Genomic DNA, 24,478 nt, shown 5'->3' on the forward strand with positions numbered 1-24,478 from the left:
TGCTAGCCAAAGAATCCATTCGGCCCACAATGTCCATACTAGCCCCCTGGAAACCAGTCCCTTCGACCCACAACACCCATACTAGCGCTCCTGAACACCCCCCCTCCGCTGGCTACCAATATTGGAATTGGTGGAGAGGTGGAATATTGTGTTGGGGTCCAGCCCTCCCGTGTGAACATGGGACCCAATGGGTCCGAATTAGTTTAGTATATATATTTATAAACAAGCAATAATGGTGCAAATACAAAAATAATGCCCCAAGTCTTTGTTGTTTAGAGTTTATTTGATGGTTGTAGTGTAATTGCCTGCTGGTTGTAAGGAAGTAGCTTCTTCATAATGGCAGGAGGCGCCTGGGGGCAGCGGAACCGGGCGGCAGTTTCCAGGGACAGAAGGGGCCGGGAGTCACCTCAGCCAATGAGAGAGTGGCTCGGGTGGTGTTGGTCTCTGATGAGGTAATGACTCTTGAAGATCCCTTTGATGGTGGAGAGCTCAGTACCCATGTGGACTGGGCTGTGTTTCGCCACTTTTCCATCTTTGTTCCTGGGCGTTCAAGTTGTCAGTGTAGGTTTCCAGTAAACCTCTGCTGCCCAAGCCCAACTTACTAACGATGTTGGTGAAAAGATACAGTTTAGCCAAATTTACTTCATATCCCTGAACTCACTGGCTCCAGGTTAAGCAATGACCTGAGAGACGACTTTGCCTTCCATCAGTGATTCACTGTGATGGATGTCTGTGTGAATTGAGTTGGTCGTGTGTTGTAAAATTGTTTCTTTTTCTTGTATGACTGCAGAAACCAAAGTTCCTAACGTAAAAATAAAGTTAATTGAATTCAATTTAAAAATGTTTGCACTTCTTCCCTATCCTGGCACCATTAGTCTTCACAATTTCTCCAATCTCTTGCAGACTTACAGCCCTCTGAGATACAGCATCCTCTAACTCTAGAATCAGGATCATTCCTGAATTTTGGCACTCCTTTTATGGATACCAGTATCAAAAGTGGGAGTGGCCCACTACATAGTGGAGCAGCAGTAGAGTTGCTGTCAATGGATGGATGGATGGATGGATGGGCGGAGCAAGATAGACCACTCCTTCTAAATGCAATGGGCTGACGTGTTGCACGGAGCGGAACGTGGGCCTTTTTTTTCATCCATTTCCGTATCCCGACACGACTCGCAGTGTAATCAGCGTTGCGGGGGAACAGTTTGTGTTAATAAATTAAAATTCTGAAAATGAGGATTAGATTTTTACCAAATAACTTTTATTTTTATGTAGGATGTTTCTGTAACCGCATGCGCGCAGCCGGCATCTGCGCTTCCGGAGCGGCGCCGGAAGTACACGGGAGCCTGGCAACCGGAGCGGGTAGGGGAGGCGCCTGGGGGCAGCGGAACCGGGCGGCGGTTTCCAGGGACAGAAGGGGCCGGGAGTCACCTCAGCCACGGGAAGGGGCAATCGAGAGTGAGTTGTGACCTCGCTGACAGGGAGGGGGTGATGTAGGATCGCGTGTGAGCTCAGTCACTGGCATGTGTGGGGTCGGCTGCCACTTCTCTCATTTGGACCAGTTACTGTTTGGATGAGACTGACTAGGGAGTGGGGAATGAGGGAGTAGGAGTGACCTCATTCCCGGGGAGGGGGTGTGATCTAGTCATCGAGAGTGCAGATATAGAGTAGTGTTGTAACCTGTCGTCATTGATTCTGGTGTGACCATGTTCACATGTCACCTCGTAGAAGTTAGACATGTCTTTAGTCACTGGGAATAGTATCTGGGTTCAGCTATGCCCCCCATCACTGACAATAGCACAAATCTAACCAGGATCAGTGGCTTCAACTGATTACCCGATTCTGGGAAGGGCTAATCTCATGCATTGGAGGATAGCTGCATCATATTTCTACCAGCCTGACATTGCTGGAAGGAATCATGGAGTTAAAAATGTTTTCCTTGTTGGAATGAAATTGTGTTTAATTTTTATTCTTGATTCTGTCTATTGTGCCAGATCTAATTTATTAATCTCGAAAAATAGGTCACAAAGGAAAGTGGACCGTCTGGGAGGGAAGTAAAAGGATCACCAGGTGCTAACAAAAGAAAATTGTGGAATAGTCTAGCAATCATTCAACTAAGTCTTGTTTTCTGGCTCAGAATCATTTGGATCGAGTTAGTCTGATTCTTGGTGAGTGCATGATCAGAGTACAACCTAAGTGAGCTGTCATCTGTGGCATACAGTTTGAATTTAACACTGGGAGACCCGTACTCTATTGTAGGTGTACTGCAATGTGTGAAGCATTGTCTTTTATTGAAGACATTAACTTTTTGCCATTAAATGTTTGCAAAATATCCATGGCACTCTTGATCTTACTGATCAGCACTCCTAATTATTATCCTGCAACATGAAAATTGGCTACCACCCCTCTAAGATTACCACAGGGAGTACACTTTACATTTACTTGAGATATCCGTAGTTGAAAACTGCTATATGAATGCATATCTTTTTCTTTTAAAAATATTGAAGCAATGTCTGCAATCAGTGGAGATGCTGAGGTGCAAAATGCAGCAGTGACTTTGCCTGAAGTGGAGGGCGGGCCTCGTGAAAATAAAGATGTGACAAAGAAGCAGCACGGATGTTTGCCGGGGCCTTATGTCACAGTTGGAGCAACTGTTCCTACTGGCTTTGAGAAAACTGCTGCCGATGAAGTGCAAGAAAAAATTGGATCCGAGTCCAGAATTAGCAAGGATCGAGGAAGAATCTATTTTGAGATTTCCACGGATAATCTTTTCCAGGTTGGTTTTGTATCTATTCCATACGTTTAAAAGTGTTGAAAGTTGAGAACCATGTTCTTTGTAAGACCTAATCTAAAAGATTGAAAGACAATTAAACTATTCATACCCAGAGTTCTGCTGGCTCAACATGGATAGCTGATCACATTGGAGCATTATTTTCCTGTGTGAGATGGCCACAGCTTAGTTGATAATACTCTAACCTCTCAGAAGACAAGAACATAATCAGTGCCTTGAGAGATGTTAATTGTAAGATTTACAAGGATGTTGCCAGGACTCCAGAGCCTGAGCTGTAGGGAGAGGTTGGAGGCTAGGACTATTCCTTGGAGCACAGGTGGCTTAGGAGTGATCTTGTAGAGGTGTATAAAATCGTGAAAAAGATAGGTTGAATGCACAGAGTTTTTTTCCAGATAGGAGATTCAAGAACTAGAGTATGCATGTTTTATGTGAAAGGGAATAAATGTAATACTACCAGAGGCAACTATTTCCATACAGTGGCTATAGAACGAGCTGCCAGAGGAAGTAGTTGAGGTTTAAATAACAACATTTAAATAACATTTGGACAAGAATATAGATAGGAATGGTTTGGAGGGATATGGGTTAAATGTGGTTAAATGGGACTAGCTCAGATGGGCATCTTGGCCTGTGTGGAAAAGTTGAATATGAAGTACCTGTTTCAGTACTGTATAACACTGATTGTCAGGCACAGTTTTTGAGTGAGATTTTAAACTAAGCCCAGTCTGCCTTCACAGATGAACAGAAATAATATTTTGAAGATTGGTAGGGAATTATGCTTGATGTCCAAGCTGATATTTAACCCGAAGATTGACACAAAAAGCTGGAGTAACTCAGCGGGACAGACAGCATCTCTGGAGAGAAGGAATGGGTGACCTTTAGGGTCGAGACACTTCCTCAAACTGATTCGACCTGAAACGTCACCCATTCCTTCTCTCCAAAGATGCTGCCTGTCCCGCTGAGTAACTCAGTGTTTTGTGTCTTATCTGCGGTTTAAACCAGCATTCGCAGTTCCTTCTTCCACACTATTTAACCCCATTGAATAACATAAGAAACAAGAGCAGGAGGAGGCTGTTTGACTCATCGAGTCTCCTCTATTTATCAATATCATGGCTGAGCTTCCACCTCCACATAATTTTCCTGCACTATCCTCATATTCTTTAATTCCCCAAATAGCAATAAATCCATTTAATCCATCCAAATGAATGAACTCCATGTCAGTCCTAAATGGCGCATCTCTTATTCTGAGACCAAGACATCTAGATCTAGACTCCTCAGTCTGAGGAAACAGTTCTTATTTTCTGAATACTTTTAAATATGTCTGTTTTTTTCCATTCTACTGTTTGTGAAAGTCTGCTGCATTTCCTATGTTAATTTGATGAATACAGACTGGGGGAAAAATGTTGCTATTGGAAATCTGAAACAAAATCAGGAGAACTGAAAACTTTTGCAAGTCAGACAGCATCTTTCAAAGGGAAAATGGAGTAAATGTTTCAGGTTGAAGACCCATATTTCTATTTAGGGCTTTGCGATGCCTTTAAAGGAATAATAAAGATGCTGTATTAAATACAAATTATTTTTCTCTTGTCATTTGAGAGAAGTAGCTTTTGACTAGTCATCTGAAATCGCATCTTGTTTTATGGTATGTCATTGCATGTCATGTTTCCAAACGTTACAAAATTCTAATTCATGCTGTTCTCTCTTTTTCAGGTTCATCTTTTGAGATCTGTTGATAATTTATTTGTTGTTGTCCAGGAGTTTCCCCATTATCAGTTTAACGATACCAAGGTAAGTGCCTTGCCATTGCAATAAACTATCTATAACATAAGAAAAGATAAAGGGATAGAAGTAGGCCCTTCAAGTTTTGGAAGACAACATCCAATGTGTCTACTATTAGCTCTACAATTTCCTCTCTCATAGTTGCTTAGTAAATAGAGCTGCTGCATCATATCTCCAGTAACCTGGGTTCAATCCTGACCTTTGGTGGTGTCTGTGTGGAGCTTGCATGTTTTGCCTGTGACCATGTATGCTTCTCGGTGGTCTGGTATCCTTCCACATCCCCAAGACATGTTGGTTGGTAACTTAATTGGCTATTGTAACCTGCTCCTTGTGTATAAATGAGTGGTAGAAACTGGGAGAGTTGCTGTGAATGTGGAGAGAATAAAATCAGATTGGTGTAGTATTAGTGTGAATAGGTGTTTGACAGTATGGCTTGGTGAGCCTAAGAACCAGTTTCCATGCACTGTGAGTCTAATGAGAAATTAGAATGCATGCATCAATACCAGGAGTTTGTCAGCTTTTAGCTCTTTTAGTTTTCACCATATATTTTGCCAGTTATATTAATTGCTTTAAGTTCCTCAATCTCCTTTCCCTCCAGTTTACCTACGAGTATGCGTTTCGAGTTTACACTGCAAATACCGATCCAAAATATTTATTTCATTTAGTCACTTTTTTCTTTTTACATACTTGCAAAAGCTTTTACAATCTGTCTTTATGCAGAGGTACTACATGCCTCAGTGAGTGAGCGAGTAAGTCTGCTCAGCACTCTGAGGTCTGCTCAACCCAGTTTCCCAATTATTGCAGCTTATACGTATATCCGTGTGGAAGTTACCTGGGGAGGGCCCTGAGATGCCAAAGGACCACCAATGTTACGTCCCTTTTTCTTATTTGCACCCATACTGGCTTTACTTTCTAATATGTTTAGCCAAGATACTTCTTAATTCATGTCCTAACATAATCCTCAATGATCAGAGGCAGCAGATACGGAATTATTTAATAATTGATGATTGGATAAATAATGTTAGTTCACTGAATAATAGGGAAGTCCACCACTTTGAAATAGTGCTCTTTGGTTCTTATCGTCCATTTGAGAAGAAGATGGTGCTTTAGTTTAATATCTCATTCAAAGATGCCATCTGTCACAATACAACATTCTTAGTTTTGCACTAGAAGTATCAGCTTAGCTTTTGTGTTCAAGTCTCCACATTTCTTTAACAGGATAGTATACTAGAGGACTTCAGGCAGTTAGCTGGCCAACTTCCCTGGGCAAATCCCCTTGAAGTATGGGAGCTGAACAACAGTCTCAAGAAGAGGAAGTTACAGCGCAGGAAAATCAATCAAGAAAGTAGTCCGGCTTCAAAAACACCAGACGAAAGTAACAAAGACGATGTGCCATTGGCCTGTGCTCGTTTGGCTTCTGGAGATCAACTGCATAATGGAACTACATCGTATGTTGCTGAGTCTGAACCAACTAGCGATCGGCCCTCTGAAACTAAAGAGTCCACCTTGATCTTCAATGATATGGTCACTGATCAGATTTCACTGGATGGACATGTCACTGGCAAAAATGAAAACGAAAATGAAGGGGAGACCTGTGGACCGCTCAAATTTCGAGTTACCTGCAACAGAGCTGGGGAGAAGCATATCGTTACCTCAATGGAGGTAGCCAGAGAATTTGGAGGCGCTGTTCAAGATCTGTTCAAATGGAAGGCAGATATGACCAGATTTGATGTAGAGGTATTCAAATTATTGTCCTTTCCTTACCCTTCCACCCCTTTTTGTTCTTTTGAATCTGCCAGCTGCTGAATAGCCCTTCATCATTGTGCACAAATAACCAATTACCATTCTTTACAGATGCACACTGCTAATGAGGATCAGTGGCATTAATGGCAGTCAATTATGGCCGTCTTACAGCCGGACCTAACCCTTGACTTCTGCTTATTCATAAAATGTACTCCCAACAACCACTGTTGCACACAGCTATTTCCGGCACTGATGAAGGGTCTTCAGCTTAAAACATTAGCTGTTTCTCTCTCCACAGATGATGCCTGATCTACAGAGTTTCTAGCATTTCCTGTTTCAACTATCGTTTTGTCATTCCTAGCACAAAATAATTTCCAGCCCTGTGTTTTTTATTCTTTTCCATTTACTTTAATTCTCCCATAATTAAAGATAAAAGCCCCATTTTGTTTCAAATTATTAAATGAAGCAATGCAGTTGAAGAAGATGTTTAACTTTTTTTTAAACAATAAGGTATCAATAGTATCTATTGTGATATAGACTTGAAAACTGTGCAGACAAGTGTATACTAAGGTGGTTAGATGTCTGGGGTGGAGTGGTTTTATCTGTTAACAGAGAATGAATACTCTAGTATACTAGGCTAAAGGAAGATATTGAAATGGAAATATCTGTACCATGAAGACAATTGCATTTCAGTGCCACCAAGTGATATATTCATGGCTTGAATAATAATAATAATAATAACTTTATTTATAAAGCGCTTTAAACAACTGCAGTTGCCACAAAGTGCTGTACATGAGAACTCATGGACAAGAAGTTATTACAAACCATTAAAAACTGTAAAACAAAGGACTATAAAACAGTAAAAATTAAAAGACATTAAAAGCACTAAAAACAGGAGCAATAACGAATAGGAAAGATTATGAATACATGGAAGAAATTAATGATCTATTGCCTATTCTCATTTCATATTGTTGTCCTAAAATGTATGTGCATTATAATTTAGTTCAAAATATCAATCTAATTGTAAAGCCATATCTTACAGCATAGAGCTAAATTATAGCCTAATGTTCGTCTAGGTCTGTCTGCAGTTGATGCCTTAAATTTGGTATTCTGTGCAATAAACTGCAATGCTGTGGACAGATGGCACACAGATAGGATGTTTCTGGGTACAGCAGGTGGTCATTGGTTTTGATGGATTTGATGGTTTTGATTTACTTTGTTGGAAAATAACCACAATAATGCTGAAGGTAGACAAAAATGCTGGAGAAACTCAGCGGGTGAGGCAGCATCTAAGGAGCGAAGGAATAGGTGATGTTTCGGGTTGGGGACCCTTCTTCAGACCCTCGATTTTTCCAGCATCTGCAGTTCTTTCTTACACGATAATTCTGAGAAGTGTTTTGTTACCCGTGGGAAGAAAATGAAGTACTGGTGCACTCCCAACATTAATCTTGTTTCTGTCTCCGTCAATCCATTCACACATTTTAATTGCAGATCCTACTTAATATTCATGATAATGAAGTAGTAATTGGAATAGCTCTTACAGAGGAAAGTCTACACAGACGAAACATAGTGCACTTTGGGCCTACAACTCTTCGATCTACTTTGGCCTATGGGATGTTAAGGTAAGACTTGTTTTATTTGCTTGGTCCTTCCAAACATCTGGAGATTTGAACTTGAAATGTGTTGGAGATGAACAAGGACAACTAATCTAGAATAAAAATAGTTTGTGTTAGGAGGGCCAATCTCAAGGAATTGATGGATCTAAATAAATCAGGGATTGGTAAGTGGTTTTATAATGCAGCAGTGGGCACATCAGAAGAAATTGGTTAAATAGCCAGTTGTACTTTCACAAAGAGAAAGATTTCCCTGGATGATGGGGTCAGAAAGCAGTAAACAATAGTGATAGTTGTCAGCTAGATAATATAAGAAATTAAGATGGGGTGGAAAATAGTAGCAAAGGTCATGAATGAATCAAGTTCTGTACAAGTGTAGGAATCAGCACTGTAACCATTTTTGTACAGAAAAAGAACTGTGGGAGGAAGCCTGAAGAGGACTGAAACAAGGACTATTCAATGGTTTCAACAAAGAGAGGCTTTGAACGAAGTTGAATGGCATGGAGTCCTATACCAAAACATGTTCTGCTACATGTTGTCTTAGAAGGGCATCGGCCCGAAACGTTGCCTATTTCCTTCGTTCCTGCTGAGTTTCTCCAGCACTTTTGTCTACCATGTTCTGCTACATGAACCTTTAATGTAAAGGAAGTTGCATTTGCACCTTTCCATCCTCTCTTGGTAACCTGGTTACAACTGGTTTCTCCAATGAGAGAAATCGGTGTTCCCCGTTTGTAGTATCGAAACCCTATTGTTGGAGGGCAATACAATGCATCTGTTAATCTTATTAATGTACTATTCGATATCTTTGTTGTTTGCTTTTACCCTTAATGTGCAGGAAGGAACTGCAGATGCTGGTTTAAACCGAAAATAGACATAAAAAGCTGGAGTAACTCAGCGGGACAGGCAGCATCTCTAGAGAGAAGGAATGGGTGATGTTTCAGGTCGAGACCCTTCTTCAGACTGGAGAAGGGTCTCAACCCGAAATGTCGCCCATTCCTTCTCTCCAGAGATGCTGCCTGTCCCACTGAGTTACTCCAGCTTTTAGTGTCTATCTTCGCCTTTACCCTTAACATCTGCTTGACAGGATATTTTAAGATTGTGTAGCTTGTCCTTTTATTACATCATCACCATACAATGAAAATCTATGGACTTAGCATTCGTACACTCAATGTGGAGTGCACCAATCCAGTCCAAATTCCAGTCCAGTTCTTTGACTCCTGTCCATCAGTCATCTACTGCTGCCCCAATCCCTCTTTATGTTCGCATCCAAATTATTTTAATAAACCTCTTTGTGAAAGATCTTACTGAAGATGCAAAATATAGTATATTCTTTATTTCCTTGGTGTATTTTAATTGCATGAATATTACTCATCCAAAGGACCTGGCCTAACAGCAATTAATCCTTGTATCTATAAACATTTTACCTTGAATTAAGAGTGTTGATTGAAACAATTGCATTTCATTAATTTCTTTTAACATAATACGCAGTACCATAAATTACTGGATTAGACATGATACTATATTTCTTATTAATTTCCGGGTTACGAAATATTCTGAATGTATTCCAGTGGATTGGACAAAATAGATCTTAGCCTCCTCACCTACAGCACCTTGATATGCTGCTCCGAGCTCTGTGGAGCTGCCACTGGCTGCAATACATCACATTACCCCTCCCAGCGTGCAGTTAAACTGTACTTTCTGAAAGCCTTCAGGGCTCTCACTTAACTTTTTTTCCCTGTTGCCAGCCGGGCAACCTCGGCAGCTTTTTAGGTTGCCAAATGACAGTTTAGGTGGTCATTTAAGACAGCTTGCATGACGTGTGCGATAATGTGCTCGGACGAAGTGCGTAGCTACCAGTCGGAATTATGGCCAATGAAGCATTCACATGTTATTTCTGCTTCAAATAAAGTCACAAGCTAAACATATTCACCAATCAAGACATGATGTATACCACAATGACATGCAGCAAAATTACAATACAGTATCTCATCTATTTTTACACATTGCAATGAATGCAATTTCTATTATCTCTTTCCACTTCCAAACAAAAATGTGGTTGGATTATTCAGCGTATGATCAACCTTGGTGAGACCAAGCGCAGGCTTGGCTATCGCTTCGCACAACACCTCCAGTCAGTTCGCAATAACCAACCTGATCTCCCGGTGGCTCAGACTTCAACTCCCCCTCCCATTCCAAATCCGACTTTTCTGTCCTGGGCGTCCTCCATGGCCAGAGTGAGGCCCACCGCAAATTGGAGGAACAGCACCTCATATTTTGCTTCGGTAGTTTACACCCCAGCGGTATGAACATTGGCTTCTCCAATTTCAGGTAGTCCTTGTTTTCTCCCTCCTTCCCCTCCTATTCCCAGCTCTCCCACAGCCTACTGTCTCCGCCTTTTCCTTTCTTTTTCCCCCCCCCCCCCCCCCTCCCGACAACAGTCTGAAGAAGGGTCTCGACCCGAAACATCGCCTATTCCTTCGCTCCATGGATGCTGCCTCACCCGCTGATTTTCTCCAGCTTTGTCTACCAACGGGATCCCACGACTGGCCATCTCCTGCCCTGTCGGCTTTCCGCAGAGACCGCTCACACCGTAACTCCCTGGTCAATTCGTCCCTTCCCACCCAAACCACCCCCTCTCCTGGCACTTTCCCTTGCAACTGCAGGAAATGCTACACTTATCGCTTTACCTCCCCCCTTGACTCCATTCAAGGACCCAAGCAGTCTTTCCAGGTGCGGCAGAGGTTCATCTGCACCTCCTCCACCCTCATCTATTGCATCTGCTACTCTAGGTGTCAGCTGCCCTACATCAGTGAGACCACGCGTAGGCTTGGCAATCGCTTCGCCCAACACCTCTGCTCGGTTCGCAATAACCAACCTAATCTCCCGGTGGCTCAGCACTTCAACTCCCCCACCCATTCCGAATCCGACCTTTCTGTCCTGGGCCTCCTCCATGGCCATGGTGAGGCCCACTGTAAATTAGGGGAGCAGCACCTCATATTTTGGTTGGGCAGTTTACACCCGAGCGGTATAAACATTGACCTCCAATTTCAGGAAGTCCCTGCTTTCTCCTCCGCTTCCCAGCTCTCCCTCAGCCCACTGTCTCCGCCTCTTCCTTTCTTCTTCCCGCCCCATCCCCCGCACCCTCACATCAGTCTGAAGAAGGGTCTCGACCCGAAACGCCTATTTCCTTCGCTCCATAGGTGCTTCTTCACCCGCTGAGTTTCTCCAGCATTTTTGTCTACCCATTCACACGTTCTGTTATCCCACTTTCCTCACCCAATCCCTACACATTAGGGGCAATTTTACAGAGCCAATTGTCTGGGATGTGGGAGGAAACCCACATGCTTGAAGGGAGTATGTGCAAATTCAACACAGTGCCCGAGGGCAGGATCGAACACAGATCTCTGGCGTGTGAGGCAGCAAGTCCACCATTTGTGCCACTCTATTTTATTTTCCAATACACAAAAAATTATACTTTGATGACTTTGGTTACTAAAAAAAAAGAAACTATCCATTTTCAGTCTTAAATCTCTAAGTTTCGTTATGTCCCCCTTTACAGCTACTGTATGTTTTAATTTAGTTCAAGACTATGGGGCAGTACATTGGCCATAAAGTTGTTGCCTAAAATTGCCAGAGACCCGGAATTGATCCTGAATATGGGTGCTGTCTGTATGGAGTTTGCTCCTTTTCCCTTTGATCGCATGGGTTTTCTCCGGGTGCTCTTGTTTCCTTCCACATTCCAAAGGTGTGCAAGAACCTTTTTCAGACCCAACCCAAAACATAATATTTTCCTTTTGTCCAGAGATTCTGTCTGACCTGTTGAGTTACTCCAGCTTTTTGTGTCTATCTTCAGTTTAAACCAGCATCTACAGTTCCTTCCTACACACACGATACTATATGATAGAACTTTATTAATCCCAAGAGGAAAATTGCGTGTGTGTGTTTATAGTTATATATTCATATATAAATATACACTATTTTGTTTTCTCGTTTATAATATTGGTTACAGAGTACTATGTTTACATATTCTGTTGTGCTGCTGCAAGTAAAGATTTCATTGCTCTAACTGGGACGTGAGAGAATAAAACACTCTTGACACTTGACTTGCGTCACTAATGTGTGGGATAGAACTAATGTACAGGTATACGGTGGTCGGCGTGGACTCGATGGGCCGAAGGGCCTGCTTCCACGCTGTATCTTTAAATTAAACTAAAAACACTAAACCAGAGGAAATCTAAAGAAAGGTCTCTACCCAAAACGTCACCCAATTTTTTCTATCCAGAGATGCTGGCTGCTCCATGGAGTTCCCCCACACAATTAAAGCATGGAATAGTCTTCACCCTACCATAGGTACCCAACCAGATGCAACTAAATTTAAGGTAGACAAAAATGCTGGAGAAACTCAGCGGGTGCAACAGCATTTACGGAGCGAAGGAAATAGGCAATGTTTTGGGCTGAAACCGGTCCAGGTGGGGAAGAAGAAAGGAAGAGGAGGAGCCAGAGGGCTGAGGAAGAGCTGAGAAGGGGAGGAGACTGTAAATTCCAAATTTAAGGTAGCTCTTTTTTCCCCCAAGAACCCTTTTCTGCTTAAGTCCAAGTCAAGAGTCAGAGAGTTTTATTGTCATAAATAGGACAATCAAATTCTTGCTTTCTGCAGCACAACAGAATATGTAAACATAATACAGAACAGGAGATAAAAGTTCAGTGTGTCTATATACCATAGACCATATATATGCACAATAAATAAACAGATAAAATGCAATAGGCTGTTATTTCTCAGAGTTTGGTGGTGGTGGGCCCACTCCAGTTTAAATTCCATTTAGAGTATTTTTGGAGGACCAGGAAACCAAGAAGCAAGAGTTACTCCAGGAGTTACTCCAGCTCCAGGGAGTGATTCTGCGTTGGTTTTCAGCGGTCGCGGTGAGGCCGCGACCGGACAGTAATGACGGCCAGATCTCCCACAATGCAAAGGGAGGGAGAAAGTGGCTGACGACGACCATTTGCCGGTGGCAGTGCGCATGTGCAGGGCGGCACATGCGCACAACCATGGCCGATGATGTGCTGGCCGTGGGTTACACAAAAAAGCTGGAGAAACTCAGCGGGTGCAGCAGCATCTATGGAGCGAAGGAAATAGGCAACGTTTCGGGCCGAAACCCTTCTTCAGACTGATCGGGGGCGGGGGTGGGTGGGGACAAGAAAGGGAAAAGGAGGAGTAGCCCGAAGGCTGGGGGATGGGAGGAGACAGCAGGGGGGCTGAGGAAGGGGAGGAGACAGCAAGGACTAACACAATTGGGAGAATTCGATGTTCATGCCCCCGGGGTGCAGACTCCCCAAACGGAATATGAGGTGCTGTTCCTCCAATTTCCGGTGCTGCTCGCTGTGGCCATGGAGGAGACCCAGGACAGAGTGTGCTGGCCGTGGTTGTGCGCATGTGGAGGGGGAGGATGTGCATGCCGTGGCAGTGCGCATGTGCAATGCGGCTGGCAGTGCTGGCGGATGGGGAGCTGGGAGCGGGGACCCGAGCCCCGAGAGGCGGGCGGAGACGGAGAGTGACAGAGAGAGAGATAGAGAGGGCCCGCTCAGAATTAAACGATAGGTGTCCCGGGTGCTTGCCAAAGCCGGGCAAAATGGCATGGCATTTAGGTTGCCCAGCGGGACTGTAGGTTGCCATTGGTACCTGGGCAACTGCTAATTTCGAGCCCTGACCTTTATCTATAACCATAAATTTGTGTGTTAAGGCATGAGATTGCAGATGTGGTTCTACTGCAAAATTTGCACCAAAGGAAAATGTAACTAAATTCTTGTCTGTGTGCTAATTTGTTTAATTTTTTTTTTTGCTGTGACAGGCTTTGCAGTCCTCAGTTAACCGATATCATCATTGATCCAATGTGTGGAACTGGAGCTATACCAATCGAGGTAAAGTCACAGATGAGAATAGTTCAGGCACAGAAAGATGTGGCTACATTAATCCTTTGCTGCAGCTTCTGCATTGGATCTTGCACATTCAATTTTCAAACTTGGATCAGGTTTCAATCCCATGACCCTTATATTTTAGAGTTGGCTTGCATTATCTAATGTAGACTTTAGAGATATTGCACAGAAATATACCCGTCAGACCACCGGGTCCGTGCCGACCAGCGATCACCCCGTACACCAACCTACACACACTAGGGATAATTTTACAATTTACCGAAACTAATTAACTTACAAACCTGAATGTTTTTGAACTGTGTCACCCTGCTTAACAATTTAATACATGTATCCACTATTTTCTTTATCTAAATCCACATTTTTATCTTTTATTTTTCTATCTTTCTTTCCATATCATTATTTCTCCTTCTCACCATTACTCTATTCCTCCCTGTATCGTACTTTTCCCACTCCAATTCTATCTCACGGTTCACATGCCACCCTTACATCACTCTCCATCTCCTTTTCTTTTCCTTTCACATTTTGCCTTTCCTATCAATTTTTACATTCCCTTTATGGAGGTTTATGCAAGCTATAAACCTCTTTACAATCAAAGTCAGCCCATGAAGAATTTAGATGTGAAAGCTGCATGTCAGCGCACCATTTGTTGTCTGTTGTGTAATACCTGGAAATAAACTAATTGTACTGGGCTCATTCTACAGGTGTTTCCATTAGAATACAAATAACATCTAATGTACAACGGGAAGACGTCCCATGCTTTATTTCTCCTGCACTGGATCTGAGATCAATGGTAGTCTTAGTTGTGCACAGTCAGACTCCTGCATGATTTGTCACTATGGGTCTTATACTTTGTTTTTTGGAACCCATCTTGACAGGCCTCTCATGCCATCCATGCTACATATATACCGCACTCGGGCCAAAATGCAGAGCAAAAAGTGACTAGACTTCATTCATGATATGAGCTAAATTGATCTTACATAGAATATTTGTAGGCACAATTGACCTTGTACCTGCAAAAGGACCAACTTCTTGACACCAGCTTAAACATGTTTAAACATGCAAAGACATTGCATACTTGTTAGGGGGTTGAGTAAAGAACAAATGACTTTGGACCAATGGTTGCCAAAGCTCTAACAGTACAATTTTCTCACGTATTGATGCCTAACTAATAGAGATTAAGTTCAAAGATTGAGCAACAATTCAATTTTTAATTGGTTGATTAAAATTAGATCAACTGATTTCAAATAACAATCGTGTGTTTTACTGAAGGCAGGATAGCCTCCAGTCAATACCATATGCCTGGGAAATGGAGATATTGTAAAATCCAACACTAGGAACTGTGACCCAGTGATAGTTCTCACCTTTACAGGGTGGAGATGGAGTAAGAATATATAGGAATATAATGACACAGAATATCTCCTCTCGAGGTGGATTCTTGTTCTGCTATTCAAACCTTCAGTTTTGACATCATTAATTGCCTGCCATCCTGATTTTTCCTGCATAGCACCAGTTACATTGTCTCAGAGTATGACATTGGGTTTGTCTAACACATGCAAATCACTCGAACCCCTCTAAAAAGAGTTACAGAGTTGTACAGCACAGGAACAGTCCCTTTGCCCAAATTATCCATGCTGACCAAAATGTCTACTTTGGCAGTAGAGCTGAAGGTGCCACAATCAGTTTAGACCCACGGTGAAATGCACAACCTATACAACGTGCAATATAGTAAATATCAGATATCAATTAAACATTTACAGCAGGTCGTGTATAGTTGTCACAAATGTTATATCTGTTTGAAAGGGAGGTAGGGCAGCAAATTGTCCATGTGGTCACTTGTAATTACTGTATACAAAAAGTACTTTGAACATAAGCTATTCTGGGCTGTAACTTTGGTGATAGTCCCCTATCTCACTTAAATACTCTTCTAGGGAGCTTTGGAATTCACACACTCTTACTTTCTTGGTGGAGACAACAATTTACTGGCAGTGAACAGGTCCATTAATAACATCAACTCCTTGCAGAAGAAGAGACTCAATAAGGGAAGGTAAGATTTGTTTCCGCTGTTGAGTGGTCACTGAGTTTTAATCGGATAGAAAGTGAAATATTACTACAAAAAATGTACAGTCAATGTGATGATTCTATTTTCATACAACTAGCGCTGTGGAATCAAGCTTTTGCAACTCTACTTTTTTATTGGGTCTTTTTTCGAGGAGGGGCGGACAAGATATCACCCGAAATTACAGACGGGAATTATCGCAGGAATGATTGGGTTAACTATGAGGGGCATTTGAAGGCTCTGGGCCTGTACTCGCTGGAGTATAGAAGGATGAAGGGGATCTCATTGAAACTTACTGGACAATGAAAGACCTAGATAGAGTGGATGTAGAAAGCATGTTCCCAGAAATGGAAGAATCTAAAACCAGCGGCCACAGCCTCAGAATAAAAAGACATACCTTTAGAATAGAGATGTGGAATTTCTTTACACATAGCCCCCAACTGCGCAGACGCGGCTGACGGGTTCCCGCTGTGACGACCCTGATCCCCCCTCCTCCACTTACCTCCCCCACTCCGCCCCTTGCCCTTCCACCCCCCTCGCACTCACTCCATCCCCCCTCAACCCACCCCCACCCCCATCCACTCTTAGCGGCTCTCCAGCGGTGCAGCCATTCCCGCCCATTGGGTTCCTGTTGTGACGTAGAACATGCAGGTATTACTGAGCAGGCACAGCTGACGGGCATGGCAAGTGGAAAAGGAATTTATTAAAGCTTAAAATGTGAATAACTTAAAATATAACAACGTGGCGGCACCTGGTGGTAAGCCACGGGCAGAGCGAACCCTCGGCTCTGGAGGGAGGAGTTAGGTGTCTCGGTGTGGGAGGCGCAGGTCACGGGGTTGACCCTTAGGGGTATTTAAGGTTGGGCAACGCCCGTGCCCATTTGAGGAGTAGGGAGCTGTATCTTACCGATTAAAACACGTCTCAAGCACACAACTTGTGTCCGCTTAGTTTTTGGCTGGACTCCTGCGAGTCCCCGCTATACTGGTGACCCCGACGTTCAGGAGTGTAATCCTGGAAGGGAAATTTCGTAAGAAGATGCACTTCGCCGCTGCCTCCTACGAGGCCTGTGTGGCCAAACTCAACGAGGTCTCCCTGAAGCTGCCTACATTTTGGACCTCGCAGCCGGGGGTTTGGTTCCGACAGGCCGAGTCCCAATTCTACATCTGCGATGTAACTGCCAATGAGACCCGTTACCACTATGTGGTAAGCGCTCTGGATCAGCAGACAGCCGGTCGGGTCGTTCTTTACCTCGATAATCCGCCGGCAACGGGTAAGTACACACGCCTCAAGGAGCTACTTCTCCGGATCTACAGGCCGAGCCGTATGGAGCGTGCCTGTCAGGTCCAAAACAAGGGCTGGCTCAGCGACCAGAAGCCCTCAGCCCTCATGAGTGAGTGGCTAACGATCATGGGCGACCACCAGACCCGACCTGCCCGCTGTTTGAATTTACCTACCTGCAGCAGTTGCAGCGAGACATCCACCAGCAGCTCTCAGGGGAAGAGCTTCGAGAATCCTATCAGGCTAGCGGCACGTGCCGACAAGCTGTGGCTGCGCTGGAATCCTTGGAATCGCTGGACCGGATTGATTCAGCGCCCTGGAAGGCCCAGCGACCCAAGACCACGCCCACAAGAGGCCCACGCCCACAGGGCCACAGACCAGACAAGTGGCACAGGAGAGGAGGATGGCTGAGCAGGAACCAGGATAAAGGATGTGGCGTTTTTACCACCAACGCTTGGATTCAGCGGCCTGCCAATGCCACCAACCACGTTCGTTTGTCACCACGGTGACCGGCAGGATCCATCGCCTGTATGTCTGGGACCGGCGCTCGGGGCTCAGGTTCTTGCCCCCCTCCGGAGTGGACACGCGTGCTGTTAAGCAGGGCCCCCCCTTAATCGCTGCTTAATCCCCCCATAATAAATTCACCTTTTTCAGTCTTCAAGGGTCTAACTTTGGTCTAAACTAATGTTTTCCTCTTCACATACCTAAAGAAGCTTTTACTATCCTCCTTTATATTCTTGGCTAGCTTATCTTCGTACCTCATGTTTTCTCCACGTATTGCCTTTTTAGTTATCTTCTGTTGCTCTTTAAACATTACCCAATCCTCTTGCTTCCTGCTCATCTTTGCTATGTTGTACTTCTCTTTTATTTTTATACTGTCCCTTGTCAGCCACGGTCGCCCCTTACTCCCCGTGGAATCTTTCTTCTTTGGAATGAACTGATCCTGCACCTTCTGTATTATTCCCAGAAATACCTGCCATTGTTGTTCCACTGTCACCCCTGCTAGTGTATCTTTGGCCAGCTCCTCCCTCATGGCTCCATAGTTCCCTTTATTCAACTGTAACACTGACACCTCCAATTTACCCTTCTCCTTCTCCAATTGTTGATTAAACCTGATGGATCCTAATGGATCCTTAACCTCAAGTTCCTTTATCAAATCTGGTTCATTACATAACACTAAATCCAGAATTGTCTTCTCCCTGAAGATGTAAAGACTACCACATATACACACACATATACACAAGATCAGACTTTTAATAAGTATATGATGATATATGATATGATATGATAGATAGATAGATTTACACCCAAATAAAGCATAGGTTCCATGATCTCTATCAAGATTGTAGTCAGGGCCATCCACTGTGCCTTATCACCTGAGGGTTAGAAGAGGAAAGTCAATCAGACTTTCCAATCCTAATACCTGTGCAGAGCCCTCGATACCTGGATAACCTGTCAATGTTCACTGACTGGTTTATATTTGAGAAATGCGTGTACTGTTGAGCTTCAGGGAAGGAGTAGGAGGAGGATGGGGGGGGGGGGGGGGGGGTTTGTATGAAAAGCAAGTTTGTGGAGGCTAACCTAAGGCCTCTTTTGATTGTGTAAGAAGGAACTGCAGATGCTCGTTTAAACCGAAGATAGACACAAAAAACTGTAGTAACTCAGCGGGACAGACAGCATCTCTGGAGAGAAGGAATGGGTGACGTTTCGGACAAGACCCTTCTCCAGTCTGAAGAAGTGTCTCGACTTGAAACGTCACCCATTCCTCATTCCTTCTCTACATAGATGCTGCCTGTCCCTCTGAGTTACTCCAGCTTTATGTATCTGGCCTCTTTTAATTGCTTATTTTACTGAATTGTGCTTGGTTGTGCATTGCAGGCCAAACTGGGGCTTGCCTTTGGATGTTGTACAGTGGGATATCTGTAATCTTCCACTCAAGACTAGCTCTGTGGATATAGTTATAACAGACATGCCTTTTGGAAAGAGGTAAGATTCTGCACTCTGATCTGTGGAATTAGCATCTCATTGCTCATCTCCATTATTTTTATGGGACCTTATGTGCAAAAATGTTTGACCCATTTGTTTATTAAACACTGTGTTAGCAGCTCAGAATAATTTATTTTGAAAAGATTAAGGGATGTGGTAAGATGGTATCCACTTGGGTTATCCTAAACTGTCCTGTGTATTCCACCACCATTTTAGGGTTATTTTCCCTGAAACTCTTCCAATTATCTATCTTTAAAGACATTCCTTGACTGAGTTTATTGAGTTATTTGTTAAAGCTCTTTGATTCTAAACATACTTTCACATGTGAAGCATATTGCATCTTCAGTGTGATATAAGTACAGTGTAAAATAATTGAAGTAAAGAGAATGACAGACCTTTCATTTAAGTGGCCCCAGGACATCTCAAAACTCTTTACAACCAATTACATAATTTGAAATGTAGTCATTGGTGGAGTCTATGTCTGATCATGACCAGATAATCTACCCTAACAATGCTGGTACAGAGATAAATATTGGACAAGACTTTGGGAAGTTCTTTGAAATAATGCTCCTTTGTCTTTTACTTTCATCTGAAAGGGCAAATGGAGCCTCAGCTAAAAGTCTCTTATGAAGACACCACTATACTCCAGTGCTCCCAAAGTATTTAAGTGGAATGTCATCTTATGTCTTTGACCTGGGACTCAGGCTTAGTTTAGAGATACAGTGTGGAAACAGGCCCTTCGGCCCACTGAGTCCACGCTGACCAACAATCACCCCATTTACTAGTTGTATCCTACACTCTAGGGAAACCAAATTACCTACAAATCTACACGTCTTTGGAGGTGTGAGGAAACCGGAGGACCCAGAGAAAACCCATGCAGTCACAGGGAGAACTTGCAAACTCCGTACAAAACAGCACCCAGAGTCAGGATGTATCTCTAAAGTCTAAAGATTAGTTGAGAACATGATAGGACCTGACCGTGATGCAATGCTAAAATTGGGCCTGTGAATGAAAATTAGCCTGTATGGTGGAATATTGAATAAAGATAACATAAGAATTTTCTGAAATTTATGTTTAATGAAACCAGAATAGGTTCAAGGAGGAAAAACTGGGACCTGTATCCAGCCTGTCTGAAGGAAATGGGGCGTGTGTGCAGACCTGAGACTGGGAGAGCTGCTCTCCTAACACAAGACAAGAAATGCTTTGCGAAGGTAAGAGGGTGTCTGTATAAGAGGATTGCCCTGACAACTGGACACAAAATTTCATCTTTTAAAATTTGATTATTGATGATTAAATTGGGATTTTACATAGAACAACTACAGTGACATATGATGAAAGAATGGGTCGACTGGGCTTGTATTCACTGGAATTTAGGATGAGAGGGGATCTTATAGAAACATATAAAAATCTTAAGAGATTGGACAGGTTAAATGCAGGAAAAATGTTCCCGATGTTGGGGTAGTCCAGAACACAGTTTAAGAATAAGGGGTAGGCCATTTAGGACTGAGATGAGGAAAACAAAATTCACCCAGAGTGTTATGGATCTGTGGAATTCTCTGCCACAGAAGACAGTGGAGGCCAATTCACTGGATGGTTTCAAGAGAGTTCGATTTAGCTCTTAGGACTAAAGGGATATGGGGAAAAAGCAGGAATGGGGACTGATTTTAGATGATCAGCCATGATCATATTGAATGGCGGTGCTAGCTCAAAGGGCCAAATGGCCTATAGCTGCACCTCTTTTGGTATGTTTCTATGTAGTGCATTACCGTGGTTTCTTGGTATTCTTTTTAAAATTCCTTAATATAATCCAGCCCTTGGATTGCAATTCCTGCGATTGTTTCGGATGTGGTAGCCAAAGATTGAATACGGAGATTGCTGGATATTGTGATGAACCCCAGGTCCACTGGAGTTGTAATTCACAAAGCACCTTTGCAGTCAAAGTTTGAAATCACCCTTTACTGAACTCATCCTTTGAGACTTAAACTACCCTGACTTCACTGCCTTCACCCAGGCATGTGACACTTGGGAATGGACGCAGCCAAATGCATGTCAAGATGTCATGCAGAACCATGACAGATTTTCTAAACAGTTGGCACTCATCCTTTGATTGGACCCTGTTCCAAAAGGCAGCTCTCAACTGGTGATGTGCTGATTATGTGCAGGTTATTTAATAACAAACCTACCATATTTTGCTGCCTCTTATTTAACATCTGAAATGGACATAAAGGTTGGTTCTATGCAACTCTGTGGTATTCTTCTACTCCTTCCAATGGTGATTATTACCACAATAATAATTTAATGCAGAATGAGAGAATGCCATGTGATAACACTGCGAGATTACTAAATGCAGCATCTGTAATGCTGATGATGATAGAGCTTGGCTTGGGTGTATTTAATCTGCCAAAATCAGCAATCTAGATTCATGTACATTGGCACCTACTTTAACTCATATAATGGAATTAATGGTAAAAGTGATGAATGTGGCATTATAAATATTGATATGTATTGCTGACAGTGCTGTTGTAGCAGGCACCTAGTGAAAATGCAGCAAAGAATCATCCAAGGCTCAATGTGGAGAGGCCCAGTGAGGACTGGTATTACGTGGGATAGGGTGAGCAGTAGTACATCTGCTCAATGCTGATGTGGGCATCAGGGCTGTACCCTGGTTGGTGCAGTGAGTGCAGCCATTACTAGGGGCAGTTGTTGACAAGACCCCCTGGATCCTAGGGTGGTGATGAAAGCTGCTGCTTCCCACTGACCTTGTCTGGTTGCACATCTTGTTACCACAGTGAAATCTCTGGGCTGGGATAAGCTAGGCAGTCAAACATAGAGAGGGAGAGAAGGCAGCATCCATTGTATCTTACAGGAGATGAAGAGGGAGACAGCAGGATCCAGATAGCCTGCCACCCCCGCGGCAATGTCTGCACCTAACACACAGCGCAGAGTAAAATCGTGAGCATCGCATCTGCACCCCTCGTCCCCATTTACCCAACTAAGGCAGTTTCTCCAATCGGGCTGTGAGTGAAGTTTTGCTGCAAGAACACATGTAGAGGTTCCCAGCACAGCCTGAACTATGTCCTCGTACAGCAAGGTTGGTAATTTGACGACCTAGAGCACTACAATAAATCAGCATATGGTGTTAAGCATAGTACTTGTTAACGTTGTGTCCTGCTTTGACTGTTTCTCTGGGTGACTGCAAAATCCTAGCCCCGTATGAATGAGCATCATGTTATGCTGAACTAGTTATCTATAATCAGTTATAATCTCAGAACATGTGATACAGTGTCACTAGTCTTCCCAAACCTACAACTCCATAAATTAAAACTGATACTGATCTTCCTTTCCTGCAGGCCATATCAAAAATGGGCCACCTCTGGAAGAAGACTCAAACCATCTGGGTAAATGTTGGTGGGCTGCACGCTGCTGTCTATCTGCTGAAACGCACCAAGTCTTTCCTTCAATGAGTTATTTAAGACAGCAAAAGAATCTCAGAACAAGGATATTTCCTGTAAAAGTGGGGTGGAAGAATAAAAAGGGAAGCAAATTGCCCTCCCAGAGGATAAACCTAAACCTTGTTGTTAACATAGACAGTTCTCCTGGTTGTACAAAATGATAGCAAAACAGTTCAGCAGAACTTAATTTGTGCTCGTTTATCAGTTGACTTTTGTACGACTTTCATACTCTACACAGCACCATTGGATTCTGAAGCAGAATGGTGGTGAACATTAAAGGAATTGGGACATTGAAGTAGGGGGAGAGAGCAATTTGAACAGATGGAAACCATTGTAACATTGGATAGAAACCCCAAACCTCCTCCTTTTCAGTTACATTTATGCCCTGGAACAAATCCAATATTGTGTGTGATCTGGTTAGCATGGTAAATTGTTAGTTTTGCATTAATGTACAGAACTTTGAAAAATTGGGACAAAATATGATTCTGAACAAAATTTCCCTTAAATGAGCCTGAAGCCAACAGACCACAGACATTCAGAACTTAAGTTTAAAATATACTGCTTCTGGTTGAGTTCAGGATATCTTGTTTTCATCATAAATTAATAGTATTAAATGGTCTATTATGATATCAACTCACCTGCATAATTGTGGAAAATTAATAGTTAATCTCTTCCTCAATGTAAAACATGTTTTATTCTTCCTCCATTTATATAATCTCTCTTTGACTATCTTGAGAGTTTTTTCTACCCCACATCCACCATTTAAAAAAAAAAAGTTTTTTTTCTATTCCACCACTCACCCATAGGTCCCAATACTCACCTCTCCCTAGAGAAGGGGGGGGGGGGGGGGGGGGTAGAGAGGAAGAGGGGGGCAGGGAGGGGGATAGAGAGGGAGGGGGAGGACAACTTGTTCTATTTGATCTTGGTTGATTGCATTCGTGGAAACACGTGAAGGTAGCAATCTCCCACCCATCCCATTGTGATGTCATATGGAAATGATATCCATTGTGATTGGACATCTGTGAGATGGCGCTGTGACATCATCAATGAAAAGTGCTGCAAGAGACTCCCACTGAAAAGCAGTTAATTTTAAAAAATAAACTATTAAAACTTTGGAAGTATAGGTTGGAATGCGACGGGAAGATGTTTAACCCATCGAGGGAAAAAATGAGAGTAGCATGTGTGAAAATGGCTGTGGCCAAGCATTTTGGAAGAAGTTACTTCTTCTTTCGTGTGGCGTGCACAGCCTAAAGTTGTTGGACAACTTGTTCTATTTGATCTTCCGTTTGTGCACGTCGAGTTGATTGCATTAGTCTAAACAGGGCGGACCACGTGAAGGTTGCAATCTTACACCCCGAAGAAGATACAAATGAAGGAGATTAAAAGAAAGCCAACACCCTGCATACACATGGAAATTTAGAATGTTGAGAAGAAAGGGAAGAGTTTTAGTATAATACTAGACCAAGTGGGACCCGTTGGGTCTCGTCCCCTCAACGTGCGGTTGCAGTGGGGGCTGTGGCATCACACACACTAATCACCTCCCACACGCACACACTAACCCCCCCTTGATGTTATATTAATATTATTCATTTGCTCCTTTTCCCTACCCACTCATGCATAGCCCCCAACTGTGCAGGCACGGTTAGAGAGGGAGTGGGGTAGAGAGGCAGGGGGAGGGGTAGAGAGAAAGAGGGTGAGGGGGTAGAGAGGGAGGGGGATAGAGATTGAGAGGTGGGGGGAGGCGCGCGGTGTCACAGGGGAGGGCTAGTCCCCAAACGCAGTACTCCACCACTAACCCATAGGTCCCAATACTCACCACTCCCTAGAGGGGGAGGGGGGTAGATAGGGAAGGAGG

General features: G+C 43.3%; 1 protein-coding gene across 7 annotated transcripts; it reads left to right on the top strand.

The window, feature by feature from the left end:
* Positions 1 to 1,080: 1,080 nt before the first annotated feature.
* Positions 1,081 to 23,266, top strand: thumpd3 (THUMP domain containing 3). Of its 7 annotated transcripts, none has more exons than XM_055647792.1 (12): positions 1,095 to 1,177; positions 1,273 to 1,359; positions 2,019 to 2,067; positions 2,505 to 2,773; positions 4,496 to 4,573; positions 5,783 to 6,301; positions 7,799 to 7,929; positions 13,767 to 13,836; positions 15,780 to 15,895; positions 19,064 to 19,171; positions 20,259 to 20,382; positions 22,522 to 23,266. In XM_055647792.1, the coding sequence occupies exons 4-12, from the start codon at positions 2,507 to 2,509 to the stop codon at positions 22,633 to 22,635; spliced, it is 1,527 nt and encodes a 508-aa protein (XP_055503767.1). In that variant the 5' UTR covers positions 1,095 to 1,177; positions 1,273 to 1,359; positions 2,019 to 2,067; positions 2,505 to 2,506; the 3' UTR covers positions 22,636 to 23,266. The 7 variants fall into 7 exon arrangements, with proteins under 7 accessions (XP_055503763.1, XP_055503767.1, XP_055503768.1 ...); XM_055647793.1 differs by having other exon boundaries at positions 1,100 to 1,129; XM_055647788.1 differs by lacking the exon at positions 2,019 to 2,067 and having other exon boundaries at positions 1,081 to 1,129; positions 1,273 to 1,455.
* The last annotated feature ends 1,212 nt before the right edge of the window (positions 23,267 to 24,478 follow it).

The sequence above is a fragment of the Leucoraja erinacea genome, chromosome 16 (genome assembly GCF_028641065.1).
Source record: "Leucoraja erinacea ecotype New England chromosome 16, Leri_hhj_1, whole genome shotgun sequence".
In the NCBI taxonomy this organism is placed as follows: domain Eukaryota; kingdom Metazoa; phylum Chordata; class Chondrichthyes; order Rajiformes; family Rajidae; genus Leucoraja; species Leucoraja erinaceus.